The sequence below is a fragment of the Periplaneta americana genome, chromosome 9 (genome assembly GCF_040183065.1).
Source record: "Periplaneta americana isolate PAMFEO1 chromosome 9, P.americana_PAMFEO1_priV1, whole genome shotgun sequence".
Classification (NCBI taxonomy): domain Eukaryota; kingdom Metazoa; phylum Arthropoda; class Insecta; order Blattodea; family Blattidae; genus Periplaneta; species Periplaneta americana.
The window spans coordinates 62,046,908-62,070,867 of record NC_091125.1 but is presented as its reverse complement, the minus strand read 5'-3'; the positions used below and the strand labels follow the sequence as shown (position 1 = coordinate 62,070,867).

The following is a 23,960-nucleotide window of genomic DNA, read 5'->3' as shown; positions in this document are numbered from 1 at the left end:
ACGATTTTCCCATCAGCAGATAAACATTTGTCTTGAGAAACCCATTTTTTAATAAATCTTTTCTGCTACTTTTTTCTTTCGGCATGTCGGAGGTTAAATTTGCAAGTAGATCGATCATCTATGGTTCTTCGCATGATTGTGCGGTAAAACTTGTTGAAATGAAAATGTACACTCCACGAGACTTCATTGTCGCAGATGTTTAAATACATTACAGTAAGTTTTGTTTCTATGAAATCAGAGCACACTAGCGCAGCAATTCCACTACCTCAACAATACGTGACTTTATTGTCGCTGGTGTCAAAATACATTCATTTTCGGTTCTACGAAATTAGAGTAAAAGGCGGTGAAAGTCTGAATGACATCTAGGCAACGCATATTTTCGCCCTGACTCCTGAAAAATTACACTTACACGGCTAGTATGTACACAGAGCAGCAGTTAGCATCATGTTAAAGTGAAAAACGACCCAACGTATACACTAGAGACAAGTATCCATTGTCGTCGCAGCAATTTTACGTCTTCAATAGTAATTAAATAATTGTATTTCTGACATAATGTTTATATTTCTTGGAAATTAGTATTATTTTTATTTGAGAGAAATTTTGAAATTAGATAATAAATCGGACAAAACAAAGTAAGATGTTAATATATGCACTTAAATATGCAAAATAGAAACATATACCGTGAGTGTAAAATGTCTTCATACACCAAAATATTTCAACTAAATAGACTTCTATGCAGGGTTTAATTACATAGGTAAAATTTCCTATACACCTAATTACATAACTAACAGATTTATATGCACATGATTCACGAGGACCAATTCTGTTAATACAAAATAATTGTTTTATCTAAAAAAACAAACAAAACGTGTTCATACAGTTACAAATTAATGTACCATTCTTTACCAAATTAACACAAATTAATACTTGCTGGGATTTCCTTTTGCTTTCACAACTCTTGTGAGAAGTCTTGGCATTGATGCCACCAAACTTCTAGTCTTGGAAGGCAGAATATTATTCCTATCTTCTAAGGGGGAATTTTTCAGATCCTGTTTGCTCTACAGTTGTCTTTCTCTGATGTTGGTGTCTAGATAGTCCCACAGATGCTCTATGGATTAGAGATGGGAAAAGTTGTTATTTTCTCGTAACAGTTCCAACTGTTCCAGTTCCATGAAAATACTAGGTTCCAAATAACAGTTCCAAAATAACAGTACCACCATATATTATATAGCCTACGCCGAAGTTCGCTCCACAGCATCGGATCGAATCCCCCCTCCAGTGTTTTTCCCTTTGTGGCCTAACTCCATGTTGTTACCATAACAGATAAATTCTGTAGGATCAGAAATTAATTTTTACATTATATATATATATATATATATATATATATATATATATATATAGTCCAGAAGTCATACTGACAGTATTGACACCACGAAACCAGTTACGTTATATTTATGCACGACGCCAGTTCAGGATTAAAAGTTGGTATTGATTTTGTCCCTGAAAATTGTTAAAAGTAACCAGATCTAGTGACAAAGTCGCTAAATTAATAACACAGCAGCAACGGTTGTCAACGTCTTTGGTTGTCATATTGTAGTTCCATACACGGCCAACTTGATGCTAGCTTCGCTTCAGCTTTGAAAGCGAAGAGAGCATCAAGTCGGCCGTGTTCCATAACATCGAGTATATTGTAACATGTAACAGCAAGTATTTTATATAACAGGTACAGTACTACTAGTATGTAATGTAACAGTGATGGTTTGGAACAGGCCTGACTCATAATGTAGTTCCATAACAGCGAGTATTTTTTGTAACAGCGAGTTATTTTTTGTAACAGCAAGTATTTTTTGTAACAGGAGTATTTAATGTAACAGTGGAAGAGCCACGTACTACTAGTACGTAACGTAACAGTGGTATTTAGGAACATGTACGGACGCTAAATGATCACATACTTCCCTGTATGGCATGTGATGCAGTACGATGTCATAGTGAGTCGAAGATGTGAATTCCTGGAAATGAAATCTTTTCTAATGCTAAATTGAATTCGCAGATCAGGTTTGTTCGAAGCAGGAAATGTAATGTAATTTTAAATTATTTGTAAATTGGTCACGAAATCGAAATGGATCCCAGTGGTAAATAAAACCTAACCTATTCTTCCTCTTCTGCTTAGCTGAAGGTCACAGTAGTGTTCAATTTCTCCAAAAATGCGTAAATAAAAGCTATAATCATTTCGGCCGTGCTAAAATTCATATTAATAATGTACCGTCATGAAGAATAATTATCTCATTGTAATGAAATATGAAAATTTACCGTTGTACTTTTTTTTAAACAAAAGAACTTCAATAATAGTCATGTTTCAACAGATTTTAATTTAATTTCAAGAATTGGTAATGAAACTAAAACTGTAAAATATTTGGAAATAAAACATAACCTATATATTTTCATCTCCCTTGATAAAATTCACAATGTAGTTACTATAATACAGGCATTATATTATTTGATAGAATCCTATACTTAATTAACATAAGTTCCAAGATAATGTGTACATTTTTTGAAGACTATCTTCGTATCTTTACTATTTATCTTTTACTTCAGTTTCCAACATTTTTTTCAGTACGACGAAAGGATTCGCAATTCTGCTTTCAAACATTGACGCCAACTTATATGGGCTCGTGGAAGCCGAGCCCACCCAATAATTTATCGTGTTGTGACACGTTGTGAGATTTATTTAACTTAAGGCTCGTCAAATGTTTGTGCCCACGCACTGTTTTCCAAAAGTTGGCGTCACTGCTTTGAATAGTACCAAATATGTTCCGTTCTGTGGAACAGGCGTTGTCATAATGTAGTTCCAAAGTGAAACGAGTATTTGTAACCGCAAGTATTTCGTACTAGCTCAGAGCAACACTGTTATTTTGGAACATAGTGTTCCAAGGTGCTGTTACTTTTTGGAACAGTTCCAAACAAGGAACGGTTCCAAAATAACTGTTACGTTATTTTTTCCCCCACCTCTACTATGGATTTTATATCTGGTGACTGTGAAGGAGTCGTGAGATATTTGGAGGTGCTATAAAGAACTCATAAACGAGCATTGAAAGCAGAGTGCTTTGCATCATTGTCATGAGTGAAAATAAAATTGTTTCTGATGACTATTTTATATGTTGATGAATGTAAATGAGCTATCAATATATTGATATTTGATAATATCATCAATAATACGCAAGAATCCAACAACAGCAGCGTTCATACGCCCCCAAACAAGAACAGAGCCACCACCATGTTTCACAGTTGGTTTCGGATTCTTTTTCTGTAGCTCTGTGTTTTTTCCCCTCCATACCAGCGTCCTCTCATCCGACGAAAATACATTAAACTTGCTTTGGTCGGTAAATATGACTCTTCAAAAACTCCCGTGTCATATTTACATGCAATTTAGCAAATAAGAACCTCTTCTTTTTATTTATTTCATTGACCTAACATTTTCTACGTGCTACTCTACTGTGAAAATTGTTATTTCTTAGGCAGTTTCTTACTGTTGAAGGACTAAATTTAAATGAATTTCATTATTTAACTCAATAGCTATTTTCGGAGAACTGATATGTGGATTTATTTTTACTTTTTTGAGTATCAGTGATTCAGTTCGTTTACTCACTTTTGTTGGACGGCCTGATCTTCTTCGATTTTTTTTTTTAAGATTTTTACTTACAAACTGTCAATTATAGTGTGAATGGTTTGCTCTAGGCCTTACTACAATTTTTGATATTTCGGAGAGAGACTTACATTAATTATGCAAATTAATTATAATTGTTCTCTCCTCTTCAGTCGTTTCACGTCGTTTACACTTAATATTGCTGTATTACTTCAACACTGCACAAATACGCCTGCACTGGTACCACAGGTGTATCTGGGTGTACCATGAACTGAACAGACATTACCCACACCCTCTACCTGTAGCAGAGATTCAGCTGTTTCAGAGAAATACTTAGTTGTGTATGAAGACTTTTTGTGCACTAATTTGAAATATTTCTTTGCGTTTCTGTTTTTAACGGAATTTGCTAGAATTATTTTCTTTCTTTTTTATACATTGTATTATTTGTATGTTCTCCAACCAGGAGATTAATCGTGAAAGGTCCACATCTGTGGAGTAACGGTCGCGCGTCTGACCGCGAAACCAGGTGGCCCGGGCTCGAATCCCGGTCGGGGCAAGTTACCTGGTTGAGGTTTTTTCCGGGGTTTTCCCTCAACCCAATATGAGCAAATGCTGGGTAACTTTCGGTGCTGGACCCCGGACTCATTTCACCGGCATTATCACCTTCATTTCATTCAGACGCTAAATAACCTAGATGTTGATACAGCGTCGTAAAATAACCCAATAAAAAATCGTGAAAGGAATGTGCTTACTATTGCGTCATCTATTGAGCGAAGTAGATAATATTACTGTTATAACGTCAGTTTAAAAAACATGCGCTCTCCTGCATATGTTATTTCCTGTATGGAGGGATTAAAAGACCAGGAAATTAACCGTGATCTAATTTTGTAACTAGGGTAGTATAAGTATGTGTGTATCAGTGTTATCGTTTATACTTTGAGAGTTAGCCACTGGAGTTGGTCTACCCACGTGTGTGAACTTATGACTTTCTCCTGGTTGGAGTACAGTATCTATCCCTCAACATATTCTATTGATTAGCATACTGAGGTTACAAAACGCTTCTTTAAAACATATTTGTTATTTTAATAGGTGTATGGTGTCTCTTTACATTCACTGAATATATTTAAAAGGAAAAGTCCTCGAAATATGCATTTATGCAAAATAAAGTTGGCTTCATTGGAATGTAAAAACCATGATCGGCAAAGATCCACTTTCATTTTTTCAATATGCCAAATCGATAAAAACATAAAATTGCATGAAGTTTCATAGTCTAGTTATTATTAATGTCTTTTGTGCTGGTCGCTAATGCCTCCAGTCATGATCGACCAAAACATTCCTAGATTATGGCTAATGTGAACATGGTGCTATGCTCATTGTTAGAGTGGAAAGAATTCCATTTTTGATATGAAGACATTCGGAGGACGGAAATCATTTCCCCATTATCAGGATGATATATGAAGATGGCGACTAGCAGAATTAAATGGTGACGTGGCCGAGAAACAGCAGGCAATTTTTGCCTATAGCCCTGTTATTCAGACACAGGATTAATTTATGTATGCCAAGATGTATTAATGTAGGTGTTAAATCTGCGACGTGGGTCTCCTGGCTTTACTATCCCTTCAAAAGAAATCACCGCATGTCTTTAGGAATTCATTTTTCTTCTCTTCGGGTTTTGAACCCAAGAACTCTGATCTAATAACAAACAAGAGAAGAATAGATCTGTATGTAAATCTTCACAATTGTTGGTTCTAGTAGTGCTACAGCATATTCATATTATGAACCTTGCTCTTGAGTACTGCAAGCTGAAGTTTATATAATACTCACACAATATAAAAGTTACCAAAACAATGAGTAAATTCCACATCTTCCACATTCGTCCTTGCGGCGAAGTTGCTTCAGGTACGGTAGGCCTACATGAAAAGAAATAATATGTAAATAAAATAAACAGAATAAAACATTTCACTTCCTACAAAATACGAAACGTTAGTAAGGAATATGAACTGTAGTAATCAATGCTACGTAAACATAAGAAACCTAACACAGTAGAGTGAGTAGGCTAAACTTCAAGGTTTTTAGTTCGTTATTTAACGACGATTCATCAACTATGATGCTATTTTAGAACCTATGAAAGCCAACGACCGATGTAGCTCAGTCGGCTAAGGCGCTTGCCTGCCGATTTGGAGTTGCGCTCGGGCGCGGGTTCGATTTCCTCTTGGGCTGATTACCTAGTTGGGTTTTTCTGAGGTTTTCCCCAACCGTAAGGCAAATGTCGGGTATTCTATGGCGATTACTCAGCCTCATCTCGCCAAATATCATCTCACTATTACTAAATCCATCGACGTAAATAACATCGTAGTTAATACATTACCGTTAAATAACCAAGTAAGAAACCTATGATATTCATGATAACGAGATGATATTTGCCAAGATGAGAACTGGGATTCCCCTTATTACCTGACGTTGGCCTTACGATTGGGAAAACCTCAGATAAAAACGAAGTAGGTAATTAGCCCAACCGATAATTGAACCTACAATCAAACCCAGCTCAGGATGGAGAGCCAAGCGCGCCTGCCGACTGAGCTATACGCCGGTGGATATGTCCATATCTACGAGTATCTGGACTGTTGCAAAGGAACATTTCGACATAATTTTTCCAGGACGATGGATTGAAAGGAATGGACCTGTTCCATGGCCACCAAGATCGCCCGATCTCACATCTTTAGATTTTTTGTTATTTCGTGATTTAGAGGATCTGGTGTATGTTGAAAAACATCCCACCGAGAGCACTTTCGGCAATCAATTTCGCCTTCCTCTTAGACTCACATACTTAATATTATCTATCATTTGATATCGTCTTCTGCCTCCTTTCATTTCTATCGTTTCCTATTCCTTCCAATGCATCCTTCAGTAGGTAGTTTCTTCTTAGCCAGTAACCCAGCCGATTTTTTTTTTCTTCCTGTTCAGTTTCAGCATTATTGTTTCTTCACCCACTCTTTCTAGCACAGCTTCGTATACCGGTATTATTCTGTCTGTCCATTTCACATTTTAAATATTCGTAATTGTCATCCTCACATACCCTTAATCACACTAACCGTAAAGTTGAATTTTACCCACTGTTGTCGTTGCTTAAAGTGAGCCTTGAAAACACTATTGCTTAAAAAAGTAAGTAATCACTTTAGGCACTGCTATTCATTTTACGCTCTGCTAAAGAATTTGTAATATTCAATGTACAAATTCCATTCAGCACGAAATTGATGCATTACCTTGATCTTTCATGACGTAAATATTACACGTAACATAAATAAGTAACAAATTTAACATTCATATTTACATTTTAGCCCGTATTATTCTAAGGTTACATGTGTAGTAGTTATTGCTTGCATTGTTTCAACGATCTGAAGTAACTTCACTTTTCATTAGTTTAATAGGCTACGATTGCATGGTTACTTATTTCTTTATGGTTTTGACTTCAGAATTTTAATTCAGAAACGTGTCCAGAATGCTGTGTTAAAATCAATAACTTACTAACAAAAATGTCTGTACAGAACTAGGCCCATTCGCAATGAAAACATTAAAATTAACGAGAGAACGTAAACGTTACAGTAACGGTAAGCAGTTGACTGATCATTCACAAAGGAAATTTGACGTTACAGGCACAAGACCATGAAATATATCAGTAAGCAGATGATTACAATCACAAAGAAGAATCACATGAAAGTGCAGTCGAATATTTTATGTTCATATAAAATAATAGCAAATGTCAGATATTTATTTGTTTCACATGGTAGAACATATGCCTGATCACTACAAATTAGTACTTTACCTAGATATTATAGACTAACTATAATGTTGTGAATATGATAAATGAACAAACTATGTAAATATGTAAATGAACAAAATACATACCCTTGCACTTCATTCTTAATAATGATTGTCTTCCATATACCTATTTTCTTTCAGAGTATTATCTTTATATGAATGACGTGGTTTGTCATACAGACATCGATATGACTGGAAGAGGATTAGTCTTTAGTCAAACGATGCCATTTATTTTATTTGTTTCTTTCAGCGTTCTCCGATAGCGCTTTTTTATGCGTCTTCAGATGGTGTTTTTGTTTCAATAAAGTCGCTGACGTCACCGCAAACGAAAAGTTTGGAGTTTACAAGCTTCTGCGTTCAAATTCTCGTTCACTTCTAATGTTAACGTTTACGAAAATCATTGTGAATGGTTACATTAAATAACCTGGCGTTCACGTCTACTTTTCATTGTGAATGTCCCTTTTGTTAATTATTGCTGGCTTAGACAGGCATGAAATCGTGATCATTAATAAAACAAGCTGTGATTTCATAGATATTTAATTCTTAATGGTTATGAATTTAGACGGCCATGAAATCGTGATCTTAAAACCTCTCCAACTTGAAATATTTATTTAATGTAAATTTGTTCTATCGTAGAAAAAATATTGTAAGATACACACTCGTAAATTATCATTTTGACCCTCGTGTGTTGTGAAACTCGGCATTGCCTCGGTACACAAACTTCACACTCGTGCCAAAAAAGAAAAGAATCTTTAAGAACTTGTCTCATAAATAACCGCATTGAAATCTAATCAACCATACGAAAGGAGAAAGTAATCCAGATCAGAGAAATAAAATAATTAAAACATTGTCAGAGTAACAGACTACTTACGTCATGAAATCATATCGATTAGTACTTCAGTTTTCTGGCACATGTATAACAAATCCTTCACAGAGTGATGTTCACTGTAACAATCAAATTAATTTACTCGACGAATTTTCATTCAACTGTATAGTCATAGTGAGTGATACGGGGAAGACCTTTTATCCCGATAGACCGACAGATAAACTAAACAAACTAATGACGGATCAGTCATACGAGCGGTTCAGTAAAGCAGTGAACTAACTCACAACTGAAATCAGTGTTGACATTTCTGTGTATTTGTAACTGGGATTAAATATTATTATAAGAAAATGTCTGTCAGGTAACACAAAAATTGTTAAATATTTAGTTGATTCCGAAGCTGTATCATTTTAAAAATGTAACAGAACTGATAGACATGTAAAATGCGTTAGTATGTGGGTTAGTTTACTCTCTCACTTATCCGTTACATAACTGTGACCCTTGTAGCTTTCCTGGATGAAAGCCAATGACAAAGTACATCATTCGATGTAGAGCTGCACAATGACAAGACGTGCAGCCTGGACGTTGTTTAGAAATTATGGTGAAAGGCTGTCTCTGCGGTGGCCAAGTGATCTGAACTTCCGGCCTGTTAACGCAGGCGGTCGGATTCGAGTCCCGGTGTGGCCTGGAATTTTTAATTGAAAATTCGTACCGGTAGTAACGAGATTACAGTTGTGTTTTTTTCTCGGGGTTCTCCCTTTTCCCCACGTTTGGCATTAAATGAATATCATTCATCTCATCTTTATCCCGTTATCATTCCACGATCTCCGGCTGACGACGCACAGAGGGGCTGGTCTAGGACGAATGGGGTTGCCTGCTAGAAACCTGAATATTCAAAGAACCTTAGTGTAGTCGGCTGGTATGGATTGGACGAAACGCTATGGTTTGTCGTCTCCCTTCAGGAAAACAGGATAATAACAAAATGGTTGTGTGTTCGATTTCCGTCTACGCTATGAATGGTATTTCCATAGTAATTCAGTCTAATTGAAGTGGAAAGAAGCTCAAAATTAATTTTGAGCAAACTAAAATATGAAAAATCCTACACGGAGCGAGATTTCATCACTCATATTTTCGATTTTTTATTTTTTAAATGAGCAGGTTATGGAATAGTTTCTTTTTTACTTGGCTATTTAACGACGCTGTATCAACAACCAGATTATTTAGCGCCGATGAAATTGAAGATAGCGAATTGGTATTAAACGAGACGAGGCCGAGGATTCGTCCTCGATTATCTGAGATTCATCTTACGATTGGAAAAAAACCACGCAAAATACCCAAACATGTATTCAGCCCAAGTGCGAATCGAACCGATAATGAGGAGTAGTTTGAATGAACGGAATGGTAGGGATAATGTAAGTGGTTAAAAAATCGTGAAGACGGTAGTTTATTTCGACACTTCTGATGTAAATGAGGCCCTTTACATTGTCCCAACACAGCCGCCACGATGATGTAGTGGCTAGAGTGGTGGAATTCTAATCCTGTGAACCGGGTTTGGTCCCCGGCGTACCCCCAATTTATAACTTGTGTTGGGCAAGACCGTGGTCCAGATAACACATGGGTTTTCTCCGAGACTTTCACTTCCCTTGTGGCATCTCAAAAATCTCCATAATCATCTCATCTCATCTCATCTCATCTCATCTCATCTCATCTCATCTCATCTCATCTCATCTCATCTCATCTCATCGCGGGTGTAGCGTAGATCAGCCTCATATGGCGCACTCTGGGCTACAACTCTGTTGGTAAATAGACAACTAGCTTAAAATGGGTGAATGACGAACGGTCAAGTATCCGCCATTAGTAAAAAAAGTCCAAAAAAAAGTTATTAAGGTCAAGTTTCAGTGAGCACACAGAACATGATTCACGGCCTTGGTTCTCGATCCATCTCATTAAACGATTCGAAATTTTTAAAACAGTGGATTTCAATATGAACATCATTTTTAATGAATAACATTTAAAACGATAGAATGTCCTTGTATGGAAAGCATTGGCTACAAGCAGACGTTCTTAAATAAGTATTGTAGTCTTTAACGATACAGGAATGGACACATCATACTTGATTTCACTTGACTTCTCGAAGGTTGGGATCCACACCTATGGAGTAACGGCTAGCGCGTCTGGTCGAGAAACCTGGTGGCCCGGGTTCGAATCCCGGTCGGGACAAGTTACCTGGTTGAAGTTTTTTTCCGTGGTTTACCCTCAATCCAATATGAGCAAATGCTGGGTAACTATCGGTGCTGGACCCCGGACTCATTTCACTAGCATTATCACCTTCACTTCATTCGGACGCTAAATAACTTGAGATGTTGATACAGCGTCGTAAAATAACTCACTAAAATGAATAAAAATCGAGAGTTGGACGCCAGACGGATCCTTACATTCAGATTTACTTGTTTATCTTATAAATTCGATCAGTGACCAAGTCCGACAGTGGACTGGATGACAGTCGTGAAACTGATGCTGACAGGTGGGTCATCCTGCCTCATTCCGGACAGAGCCAAGTCCTATCCTCAGAGGAATACCTGATAAGCCCGAAGTCTTCCCTATATCAGCATCGGAAATCCGTACTGCCCGGAAGACTTCACTTCAGCCTATTTAACTATTGCAGGCAGATGAAATGAGGAGAAGGTGAAGAGTGTTGATGAAATGTTAGTGGAAAATGGGAGTTCACTGAGAAACACCTGGAAATTCTCCTTTGTCCATTAAAAATTCCATCACGACCAGGTTGGGGTTCGAACCCAGAACGCCTACAGGAAGACCAGCATGCTAGAGATTGAGCCACAGACGCAGCCCACACCAACTTAATGGGGTTTGGATCTCTTAGAGCCCGTTGTATAAAGCGTTTGATTCGAGATTGAGGGTTAAAAGTGGCCGTCAGCCAAGTTGAACCCAGATTCTCTGTTGTATAAACGCTAATCTAAGTTAATGTTATCTCAGTATAATTTCATACTTAACTCTTGAATTTTCTTCGATTAATCTCCTTGAATCTGAATCGGAAGCATTCGTATTTAAGGGAAGACCTCACACTGAAAATCAGGAAAATTAAAAAAAAAAAATATATATATATATATATATATATATATATATATATTGGCTATTTCACTTCTTAAAAATGTATATTTTCATACCCCAAATTGTTTTAGTTCAATTCTGCTTAAAAAATTTGTTTATTTTTTTTTAACTAAGGCTGTAAGGGGACGTGGCATTTAAAGAGCTGTCAAAATTATTTTTTCATCAAAGAATTCTTTTTACAAATTTCTGATTACAAATCTAGTAACTTTTTGTTCTAAAATTGGCTCCATGATGAACGTGGCGGAGGAGAATTTTAATTTGCATAAATATTCGTTTCACTTTCAAATTCATTTTTCCGTAACTTTATTTTTCTTGAGTCAACACCAACTTTTTATGCCAAATATCAATGAGTCTGGATAAAAATTTTACTGCAGATATTTATGAGGTAGCTGCATGATTCTGTGAATTTATTTTGTGAGAAATGCTACTAGTTTATTACAGTAATATCTTTTCATGAATTATAGGAAAAATGACATTTTTAACATTTGAAACAATTTTTTGAAAGTGAATAAATGAGATATTTCATAAAATTAATGCATAGAAGTGTTTCTCTATGTCTTGTGATTGTAACAAAAAAAACGAAGGGTGAAAATTGATATCTTGTATAAAAAAACTTAGGTTTGAAAATATTTCTGAAAAGAATAAAAAAATCAAAAGCCAAAAACATTTGGGAGTTCAAAATTTGGATTTTGTTAGTCCTTTACATAGTAAACATATTGTCAAAATTTGGTTGAAAAAATGATTAGGAACAAAGTTGTCATTACCTATTAGTGGAGTGTCCCCATAAGATTTCACTGGTTCTGAAGCATAAAGCAAGAATTATCAAGTACCGTGTGTACTTCAACTTAATTGAGGTGTATTACGTGTAATTTGAATAATAGGTTATTTAAATAGCACTGTTTAAATGTTGTGGAGTTTATTATTTAGCAAAAGTGAGATTATATTTATCAGTAATGAGAAATGTTAGCCCACATCCGAAATGCAAACGTCTGTTATTGTTTATCATTTAAAAATAAACATACATTAAATTGTTTATACTTTAATGAATTTCGAGTTTATAAAAAAATGTGTATATTACGGAATAATTAATATTCAATAAGTGCCGTGTGTATATTTATTTTGTAAAGTTATTCCATCTCTCTTTTTCATTTGGCCTTGAAATAACGCAAAGAAAATCAGACATGATTCCCTTGTGTGGTGTGGGAGTATATCGTCGTTGTTCCTGCAATAACTCCTATGTGCAAAATATACAATTTTCAGTAGGAGGAAAAAACACATTTATTCATCCTATGGCAGCCGTACATAGGGGGATTGTGAATTCTTACATTTTCGGAAGAAAGAAATATAATTACATACAGGAGATTTTATTATTTGCTGTATCACTATTTAAGTTATTTAATAGAGCAAAAATCTGAAAATCGGTAAATATATCACATAGGAGTTATTGCATGAACAAAAGTTCTCAATTATTCCTAGCATTGAATTCAGTTAAAATTTATTTTTATGTATTTTCTTTAGATTTGGAAGTAACACACTAGGCCTTTTTATTTTCTATAGTGTTTATATATTTTAACAGAACTATATCTGACAGTTCGCCCTTTTCCTTTTGCGATAAATTTGCAGATCGTTGTTTCTTAGTTACTCGTACATTCCCATCCATAATTTACTCGTTCCGTGCAGTCAGTCACGGGCTGCTGGATCACATTGTTGTTTTGCTGTGTTGCAGCGTCCACTTTCGGAACTCAAATTAGATTTGCAGTAGGTTAATGCAAACCGACTTCAGTATTTAACAACACGACCAAATCGTAAACTCAGTTCACTTTCTGAACGTGGTTCTAAATTAAGCTCCAGTCATATTCTGCCCTTTTACAATCGATCCTAAGTACCTATACTGTAACTACACTGTAAGTCCGTAATATAGGCTTCGGTAAAGTACATTCTTTTAAGTTTTTTTTTATTATATTTTAAACTATTTACTACTTACGAAGGTATTGTATGGACTAAAGGTTCACGATGCGACAATAAGACGTACACTTGTTGTGAATACAAATTATGACTTTGGCGAAAAGTAGCCGGTAAATTTTGCCTGAAACCTTATCATCCAGGGACAGTATTCTTTTACGTATCGATACTAACGAATGACATATAAGATACGGATCCCCAGCTTTGCTCCCCTTCCGAAGAAAGCTAAGATTTTTTTTACCGTCCTATGATATGAGCCAGTTAATTTTGAATTCAAAGGCAAGAATGATAGATAACGATTAGACTACCAGGGACGACTATTCACTATGTAAGAAGATATTCAGAGCCCAAGATTTGTTACAAATGAAAGGGATAATTAAATATGCTTACAAATCTTTATTTAAAAAAATAATAGTAATACTTCTTAAGATACAGGTAACAATATAAATGCATTCAAGTAGGCCTAGTTATGACACCGTTTCAGTTGTAATCAGATTTTTTTTTAGTTACTTAATATTGAACTTTTAACAAGTGTATAATACAATAATATAACATTACTTTTGAACACATAAATTATTAAATTTTATCTGTAACATTGTAAAAACACACACTTATTGTAAGATAACATCTACGTAACGGTGTACAGTATATAAAAACATTTCAACAAAATTACATAAAAACTTATTCAAAGATCAAAATTGTTGAATTATAAGAGCATGATTTTTTATTAATTATTTCCTTTTCTACTTACTAGGTACAAATATAGGTGACTTCAGCGTAGAAGTTGATGTATATTACAATTTGTATTCAATTACATTGATTTTCTTCAGACTCGGCTGTGGACACGATAATCTGGGAGTTTTTTTTATTATCTGTTTCGATGCTCTTTGCCATTGTTAAGGTGGGTGTATTGTGATCTTTAAAAACCATAATTTTTAAAGTGTGAAAACATATTTTTAATAATAAAACAATACTTATTTTGTGAATGTAGGACACTATAAAAACAAATCAGTATTTTTTATCTTTTTGATATAACATTCTGTGTTTAAATATATTTAGCCTCTTCATTATCTTTGCTCTCCTAAGGCCAGATGAATCTTGTAGGCCTATTCTGATAGCCATGACCTGGGTAGAAATTTGGTCTGTTCTGAAAACCTTGGCCATTATTTATGGTGGGTCTGTACTGGTTACCCTGACCAGGGTTGTAGTTTTGCCAGTTCTGTGTACCTGGTGAAGGCTTGTTCTGGTTACCCTGACCAGGGTAGATATTTGGTCTGTTCTGAAAACCTTGGTCATTATTTATGGTTGGTCTGTTCTGGTTACTCTGACCAGGGTTGTAGGTTTGCCCGTTCTGTGTACCTGGTGAAGGGCTATTCTGGTTACCCTGACCAGGGTTATTGTCTTGATCGTTCTGTGTCCTTGGCGAATATTGGTTACCGACAGTGGGTTTGTAGAGGACGGTATGCATCGAATGAGCTGGAGCAGGTACAACTATAGTGCGTCTATTTTGGAGCAGAATCACAACGTCTACATCAACGTTCCTCCTGAAATGAAGTACACGCTCATATGAGTACCGGTACAAGAAAGATGCTTAAAACTGCAATTTGCTAACATCTCCATATTAAAAATACCGGGATGTGGCTCCCGTGCTTCCTAAGATCTTTGTGGATAAGTGATTTTGGAACAGGTATTGAATTCTAGTTATAAAATGTTGTAACGTTTATTTACACTTTTAATATAATTAAGCAAGTGAAATTAGATAAGTTTACATCAAGCACTTCCAATTGCTGGCTTTGTGACGTCAAACGTTTGCTCTGGAGCTCCTTGAGCGGGGAAGCATAAGTAAAGGAGCAAAGTAGGAGGAGTGGTAGTGGAAGAAATGGAGATTTTTAAATAGCGGATTTACGAACTGCTGTTCCTGATTTATTAAATTGTCACAAGGTTTTACCAGCGAATAGGGATTATAAAGAATGGACACTGAGCGAATTTTCCTGTGTTTTGTTTCTCTGTGCGCCAGCGGCTAGTTCCACTTTCAAGCGCTAGAGGTAGTGTAATCGAGCATACGCTAAGATAATAATTGAAAATAGAGTTAAGGCACAGGATCCAAAAATCGCCTACTTTATTGCATAATCCAGTAACGCTTTGCTTCAAATAAATTCAAGTTAACAGCTTTTCCTTATTTCTCAGTGACAAACTAGTTGTAATAATAATATTTTATATTTCAGATATAATACATTATATTATAAAATAATATAATACATTATAAAATTAAGTATCGAATTCGTTTAATATTTGTATAATAATATAATATAGGTATATGGTTTTACTTCTCGTAAGAGTTTTGTTCTTCCATTTTCAGCGCTATCAAATCATTACATATTTTAATTGTTGTTGGGCCCAACGTCTCAACTCTCATTATAAAGGAACTCTAGAGTCTAGACATTGCAGTTAATGAAGGATTTATTATTCTATGGATCCAATTTATTTTATTTGAGTACATAATGTACCTAGATGTATTAATTATGTGTATTATATTTCCGCTGTGTCGACTGCTAGCTGGTGTGATGTCAGCGCCAACTCTAGGGAGAAAGCAGAATCTGACGCTTAGCTGGCTTGAAGGTCATTGAAATCGGTCCGGCTACATCAAAGGTACCGACGCGAAGTGTCCATTCTTTATAATCCCTATTCGCTGGTTTTACCTTCATGTTGATTTGTTTTTTTAATTAAGAGCGATAGCACTGATTCCAGATTAACTGTATTTATTAAGGGGTTAGGTACAGCTTACAGCAGTAAAATTTTTGGAAATATTCAACATTTTTTTCTTCCATTACTGAATCTTGTACAGTAACGAAAATTGGTATGTGTAAAACACTGTCCTTCTGCTATATGAAAAAAAAAAAAAATATATATATATATATATATATATATATATATATTTGTTTTTCTTCAAAATTCAAAACGGTGGCAGTTCTCTGTGCAGTGATGAAGCGTTTTCCTCATAACTCTTAAACTTGTTAACTTTTTCATGTTCTATCTCTTTTATTTTATTGCTGAAACTCATGTTTACAATATCATGCTCTTTAAACTACGTAAATAATATTTTCTTTATTTTGTGTTAGAAGAAAATACTGATATTTGACCATTTTTTAAAATGAATTAATTTTTTATCAGACAATCTATCAAAGGTAGAGAAGTGATTTTGCATCATATTGTAGATATGACATGCATAAATACACACAAAAAAAATTTGATCACAGAATGTTGGATACTTTTTGAGCTATGAGGGAAACGCTTCGTCACTGCACAGTGAATTTTGAATTTAGAAAAAAAATATATAAATAATTTTTTAAATCGTAAAAATATGTTTATCATATAGCAGAAGGGCGTGTTTTGCACATACTAATTTTCATTTTTGTACAAGATGCGGTAATGAAGGAAAAAAAGTTGAATTTTTCCAAAATTTTACTCCTTTAAGCTGTACCTAACCCCTTAAAGGCGCAAAATAAATCATGCTTATCATTGTGATAAACTTCTCGTCATAGTGTACGCTACATTTATTTAACATACTGTCAGTTAACAATAAAAATTTCAAATTCCTCAATTGCAAGTAAAAATAAAACAGTGTAGTTACAAGAAAAATGAGATGTTCTGGTTCTTATAGTGTAATAATAACAATAATAATAATAATGATGATAATGATAACAATAATAATAATAATAATAATGGTTTATTTAAACCTGGCAGAGTTAAGATCATTCGGCCTTCTCTAACATGATATTGAAAGCAATTAACTTCTCAGCAAACAAATTATTGTGGTGCTTATTCCACTCCACGGAGTTTTGTCCCTAAAATCTAATATTTCATTGCATGCTAATCTCTGTCACAGAAGAAAATTTTAAATCAAGTTATTTTGGTTCCTATTAGCTTATTTGTTTTAACGTCTATGAAATTGGTAATAGCAAGATGTAGTTTAACGAGATGAGGCCGAGGATTCGCCATATGATTACCTTACATTCGTCTTACAATTGAATAAAACCTCGGAAAATAACCAACCACATAATCAGTCTAAGGGGGTATCGAATCCACGCCCCAGCGCAGGATCCCGATCAGTAGATAAACGCCCCTACCGCCTGAGATACGCCGATGGCTCAGGTGTTTAATTCCAAAAACATCTTGAAATTAAAAATCTTTGCAAAATAAATACGAGGTATGGTGTTCGATACTGACGTCATTAACATGTGGGGTATCGATTACGCTTCCTCGCATCTTATTGTTAGAATAATTTCCTTCACACTCACCTGTTCTGCAGCACAATAGCAACAATGTTGTCTGGTCGCAGGAAGGAGACGCATTCGATGATTGAATCATTGGAAATTTTGTACGCGATGCGTCGTGAGCCGGGCGGTACGAACTTGGCAAAATGCGCAAGTGCGTAGAACATGGGCTGCTTGTAGAATTCGTCCGCCGTGGCATTCACTATTATCGGCGCTTCCACCTGGTTGCCCGCCCAGTTAGGTCCTCCCTCTGTGTCTAGAGCCATGTTCCAATCCACCCAGCCGGTTACCCAGTGGTTGATATCCTGTGGGATAACAATTATTATGAAAGTAACTGTTTTATTATTGTAGCAGTTAACATTGAGAAATGCAATATTTGCACTTAATCGATAATCGTTTTCATATTCACAATTACATCTGCCTTCAACTGATGCAATTGTAGACATTATTACAAAAACAGTCCTAGTCACTTTTAATGAAATTGAGTTAAGGACACATTTGCTACTATTTAAAATGTTTATAGACTTCAAAAACGACACATGTCAGGTGCAGTAGCCACAAGGATAAACACCAGTTGTACAGAAACAGCTGACATGTGTTGTTCTATTTATTTTTATTGTTCTCTTGAAAAATAGCAATTTTGACAAGGGTTGTTTTTGTAATAATGTCTTCAATTGATCTTTTTGGTCCCACTAACGTGTTATGACCGGAGTTCTGCGTTTGATTACTTAGCAACAGCGTAGGTATGTACAAAGTATAGCTTGACGGCATCCGACGCTACTTAGTTCAGGTCTGCTGTTTAATGAATATACGAAAACAAAACAAAGCTAGGCTGTTGGAAATGAATGCTCCAATAGAAGAATTTCGTAGCGAGCACTTTATTAGAAAAAAAGAAAATGTAGTTTATCAGAAAGCAGTAAACATTTTTCATTTGAAACACTTAAAATGTTTACGGTCCTTGATTGTAATGTGTAGAGACTCGTAAAACACACCCACAATTTGCTTTAGTTTAAGTTTGTGCTGAGATTTATATTTTTACATTTGTTAATCCCAAACTAATGCATCTAGACGCGTTTTACTTATTGTAATAATCAGGGTTAGACAAATTTCGGGCGTTAAGTAGCTATGGCGAATATAAAAATGTATGTGGCGCCTAAATTGTTTATTGAGGTCAATTTTTTTAACCATTCAATTTATTTTATGTCACTACGACTAATTACATAATGTTAACAAAAACGATTGTAAGAAGAAATTCGAACGTGCTTTTTAAATTAATAGACGTTACATTTGTTGCTCATCTCAAGATATTGTCCTACATAGCTTCAGAGCGTCTCTAAGAGCGTGTATTCATATTGCATAGATATTAATATAGTTTAATTGTTTAATATATTTCAGTAAATGTATCTTTAACTTAGCACGAATGGTCTTCTCATTGCTTATGTGAAAAAATGTGGTGGGTCCTGAAAATACAGTTGGTTTTGTCGTTGTCTAGTAAAAATTATCTTTGATTGCATATAAACTGCGTTAAATAAGTAATTTGTTTTCAAATCCAAGTGATATTTTGTACATGAGTAGTGTTGTTCACCGATTTATACTCAAATAAACATATGTAAACACAATATCGGAGACTGCTGAACTCCAGCGTGAACTGTTGTCTCGCAACTTGCTTTCCGAACTGATCGATGTACACCAAACTTGTATTCGAAGTAAACAAGAGCCAGGGTCCGGAGCCTGTATCAGTATTGCAAACCTCAAGGCTTCACCTCAGCCTTTTTTATTGTAGATGATAGATCAGATGAGGGAACGTGGAGAGCATTGATGGAATGAGAGAGGAAAACGAGAGTAGTTCGAAAAAAAAAACCCTCAGCAACATCTGCTTTGTCCACCAAAAATTGCATCAAGACCTGGCCGGGGATCGAACACGGGCCGTCTGGATAGAAGACCAGCGCGCTAACGCTTGAGCCACAACTGTGGCCTCATGGAGTCTTACCTAGTTATATATTATCTGAAATGTAATGTTATGTAAATGTTTGGCGTAACAGATTCAAATGGATAGACTGTGAAGATCATATACTAAATAGCTTTATAGAAAATCTAGAAGTTTATAAGTAACACACCTCTATGATATTTGAAGTATAGTTCTCAGCTCGTTCCCAGTTTCCCAGTCTCACAGGTTTTGCGTTTGGAACAGATGTATCCATTATTGGAACTGAAAATAAGATACAATTTGAAAGCATTTTCATTTTGCGAGAGCAATTATGTTAATGTAGCCTACATGAATATTTATCGTAGATTAAAAAAAAAGATGACAAGAAACCATCGTGAGAGTTATGGTATTCGATCTTGTTGGCTGGAGAGGAATAAGTGGTGCGGCCGATGGTGGGACCGGTTTAGTCGGGCACACAATCAGCACGCAACTCATTCCATTAAGAGTGCACAAATGGCTTATTTGTGGCCACATGCATCAACGTCGATTAAAAAGTAGCCATGGGTTATGAAACCACAGTTAAAAAGTAACCATGGTTAAAATATAATTTGTGTGCACTAATAATAACCAGCGGTTACTTAATCATGATTAGCTGACACCTCATTTAACCAGGGTAAAGCCTGTGATGGTATACTGTTTCTACAAAATGACGAAAGGAAACCAACCACACCTTTGCAAAGATAATAGTCAACGTGTAAAAACGACTGCGTTTACCCCGTTCTAATAGGAAAGAACGTATCCTGTATTTTCGCATTGCATTTGTTTGCCTTTGGACGCTGTTATGTTGACGGGTTTCATTCCTTTGTTTTTCAGTGCTGTTAGGTTAGAATCGTACACAATTGAAAATTAAAAGCGAAAATGGTTATATCTGTGTGTCTGAAGTATTGGTAGATTTCATTACTAGATATAAATATGGAGAATTCTTAATATGTAATAATAATAATAATAATAATAATAATGTTAATATGTTATGTCCATAAAGGAAACGGATGAAGAAGATTAGTAGGAATGTGTGTACAATCCAGGGCCAAAATTATACCAGGGAAATATGCAATGTCCTAAAATCTATATCTCTCTCCATTCAGCCTATGACATAAAAGAGATACGCGCACTATCCCCATTAAAATACTGAAAATATCAGTTGCATAGAATCGTAGTGTAAACAGCCGATTCATGGAAGAAATAGGACTATTTGTGGGTTATTCCAAGTGATCCACTTGTTGAAGCATAAACGACACGATAAATTTTGATAAATGAAATTCCTTCTGAAATTTTCTGTTACCTAATTCCTCGTATGAATTCTCTTTTCACTCATAAAACCTCACGCTCACCATCATTCATATTCAAGTACAATACTAATCGTCTTCGAAATAATCAACTGTAGATCTGGCCGCCATTTTTGTTTTACTAGGTCTACTAATCACTGGTTATCTCCTTTAACCGCTCGAATATGGCCGATTAGAGATTACCGTAGTTAATCTCCTGTTTAAGTCGTAACTGAGATCGATGCACCGTACAAATGCTTAATCAAGGGTTAGGTGACAATTTTAACCTGTGGTGACACTAGTCGACGTTGTTGCAAGTGGCCGTTTCAGTGATATGCTTACGGATGTTTCTTGTTACGCCCGTAATTGCCAATACCAACACGAGACCTGTCTTTATAAGACATTTATGTAACATATTACTATTGAAATTAAGTGCGATGTGAAGTTCAGACGTCAATATGTGATTTACATAGATATTATAGTGATTATTAGTAAATTCTCGTCTGAGTTTTACAATGACTATATTTTAAGTACGACTTTGGAGGTAGAGGTAGGTGTGCTTATTGAGCTTGGACATGGAGCATCCCAAAGTACTTCAGCTCAAGTAGATCTTTGTGCACCCATGATGGCGTGGGAGTGCTAATGGTGCTGTCCGGCTAAGCCAGCAACACCATTCGGCGTACCACTCATTCCTCCCTATTGCTTCAATCATTTTGTTGGCAGTTTATATAGTTTACACCCTAACGAAGCACTCTTAGGAAACTGTTTTGTATGTTTCAAGATCATGTGCATGTCCATTATGATGTTAACTAGCTTGTTTCTTGATTATATTGAAATATGTGTGTGTGTCCAATGCCTACCCACTTCACTTACGTGCACGCTGTGCATGGTGTCTATATTTGGAGAGTTATGTCGTATGCCAGGGTGAGTGTATGTGTAAGTGTAGTGTAGGGAATGGGTGAGAATGATGAAGAAGATGAGGAAGGGAGAAGGGGAAACCCTGTGTCGGCACGTAGCCTTCTCCTGTCGAATAGCACCAAGAGGACCGCCAGGCTTTAACTCCCCATCCAACAGACGAATCACTATCAACAATGGCATATGCCTGCGGAGGGATTTCGAATTTAACCCAAACATATTGGTGCACAATCTAGTGATTAGAAGTTGTGCACCACCACCTCTCCTAGTACCGAGGTAGAAATTTTACATGAAAATTTCTGACTCCGCCAGGAATCGAACTCGTGCCGGCTAGTCTCGAGGCAGACACGCTATCACAGAACTAACTCGGCGGATTTATATTGAAATATATTCCGAGTTAAACTCGCAGTGTTTTGTTGAAATAGGCCTAAGACAATATCCCAGTGACATATTGAAAGATACTCACTGACTGAAGATTCTGTGTAGAGAAGGAAGTAGTTTGGAAACTCGTAGTGCGTTTGACTCAGTTTCTGTCCACCGGGATCTTGGAAATCGAAATACCAATGAATTGCAATTCCGGAAACATATTGTGCGGCCCGTTCATTGCCTAGGACCTGAAACAAAAATAATATAATAGTAATGTTGATATTAATATTATTATCACATATTTCCAATTTGAAAATGATTTTTTTTTTCATTTGTAATGGCATTTGGGATTTTGAATTTCTTGAGTTACGTACAGTGCAGTTTTTGAATATTTGAACCGTGTTATGAAAACAAAATGCCTTAGACATTTCAGAACTTTCTATCAAATCTGTCTTATTGAAGTCACTTCATCGCTCGATATGCCTTTGAAGAGTGTAAATTATGCCCTTTAGGTTTCGTCTTTAATAACGTGTGTGTACGAAACAGAAGATGTAATATGGAACTTAAGACTGCCTAAATCCAAAAACAAGAAGCGCGGGCATCTAAAATAAAGCGTAAACCTCACGAAGAAAACTGTAGGTTAAGTTCAGCACCAAAATAAATAAATTTAAGACGAAGTTTATTTTACTATTCACATGTACAATACAACACAAAATTATTCTTTCCTTACCTTTATAACACTACATTCAAGTGAGTAAATCGAATCAGAAAACTTCAATAATGTTGTTGTTTTCAATGCAAGGCGTTTGACAATGAAGTCATTTCACCTCTTGCACTCCAATATTTTTCAAAGATATTGTCATGGTCAGCCACTGAAGCACAGATTTTGAGATGTTCCGAATCCATTTCTTGATTTGAGTTGCACAATGGGCAGTTAGGAGACTGATATATTCCAATTCTATGCAGGTGCTTGGCCGAACAGTCATGGCCTGTTCCCAATCTAAATGCAGCTACAGACGATTTGCGTGGTAAATCGGGAATTAACTTCTAGTAGACCGGTCGACCAACAGCAGGTGTGGTCCTTCAGGCATTCTGGGGGTTGTGTGTGGATGAAGTAGCCACCAAAACTTAAAATATGGTGTTCACTACAACTTGCCATTTAACCACTTAACCACTTCAATAATGTAAATTTAATTAAACTGCCACAACACGTGTAAGCTCTGTAGTCACTTCCGTCAGTCACCGATAGGCCCACGTTAAGAACAAAGACTCCTCAGAAAAATGAAATAATTTCATTTTTTCTCTATTTCCTTAACGGCTAGAGTTGCGATAATTTTACAGAGTGATACACGAAGATATCATTAAACCTTAAAACTTTTGTCGAAACAAGTCTTTGATTGGAGTCAGAATTACAATTACGTAACTATGTATGTAATAAGCTAATTAATTTCTCTTAAACTGTAGTTTTGGGGATATACGATGTATAACGTTTCTTGTGTGATTTAATTTTATATAAGATGAAAAGTTTTACAGCCTACCTTGAGTATACAGATGTCACTTGGTGTTATTCTTATTTTTAAATAAAGACGCATTAATCTTTTAGTAAAAGAGTACTAAACCTTAGTTCAGGGTTAGGGTTAAATTAGTAGATGCAGCTAATTCGTCGTGCCATAGAATCCATTTACGGGTCTTACTTCTTCGATTTGCTGTACGGGAAAGTGTTTGATGTATTCCTAACTCCTTCTTCAACATGTCTGCGATAGCTCCAATATCCTAC

At 35.7% G+C, this 23,960-nt stretch overlaps 2 protein-coding genes across 2 annotated transcripts in view; both read right to left on the bottom strand.

Moving 5' to 3' along the window:
- Positions 1-8,661, bottom strand: part of LOC138705586 (lysosomal acid glucosylceramidase-like) — a 34,301-nt gene extending 25,640 nt beyond the window's left edge. Inside the window, exons 1-2 of the mRNA XM_069834189.1 lie at positions 8,334-8,661; positions 5,468-5,553 (exon numbers count right to left, since the gene is read on the bottom strand). Of these exons, the coding sequence (XP_069690290.1) occupies positions 5,468-5,553; positions 8,334-8,338 (91 nt within the window). The 5' untranslated portion in view covers positions 8,339-8,661. The remainder of the gene's footprint in view (positions 1-5,467; positions 5,554-8,333) is intronic.
- A 5,096-nt stretch (positions 8,662-13,757) lies between these two features.
- Positions 13,758-23,960, bottom strand: part of LOC138705585 (uncharacterized) — a 95,167-nt gene continuing 84,964 nt past the window's right edge. The window contains exons 17-20 of the mRNA XM_069834188.1: positions 22,284-22,431; positions 19,768-19,859; positions 17,675-17,955; positions 13,758-14,920 (exon numbers count right to left, since the gene is read on the bottom strand). Of these exons, the coding sequence (XP_069690289.1) occupies positions 14,458-14,920; positions 17,675-17,955; positions 19,768-19,859; positions 22,284-22,431 (984 nt within the window). The 3' untranslated portion in view covers positions 13,758-14,457. The remainder of the gene's footprint in view (positions 14,921-17,674; positions 17,956-19,767; positions 19,860-22,283; positions 22,432-23,960) is intronic.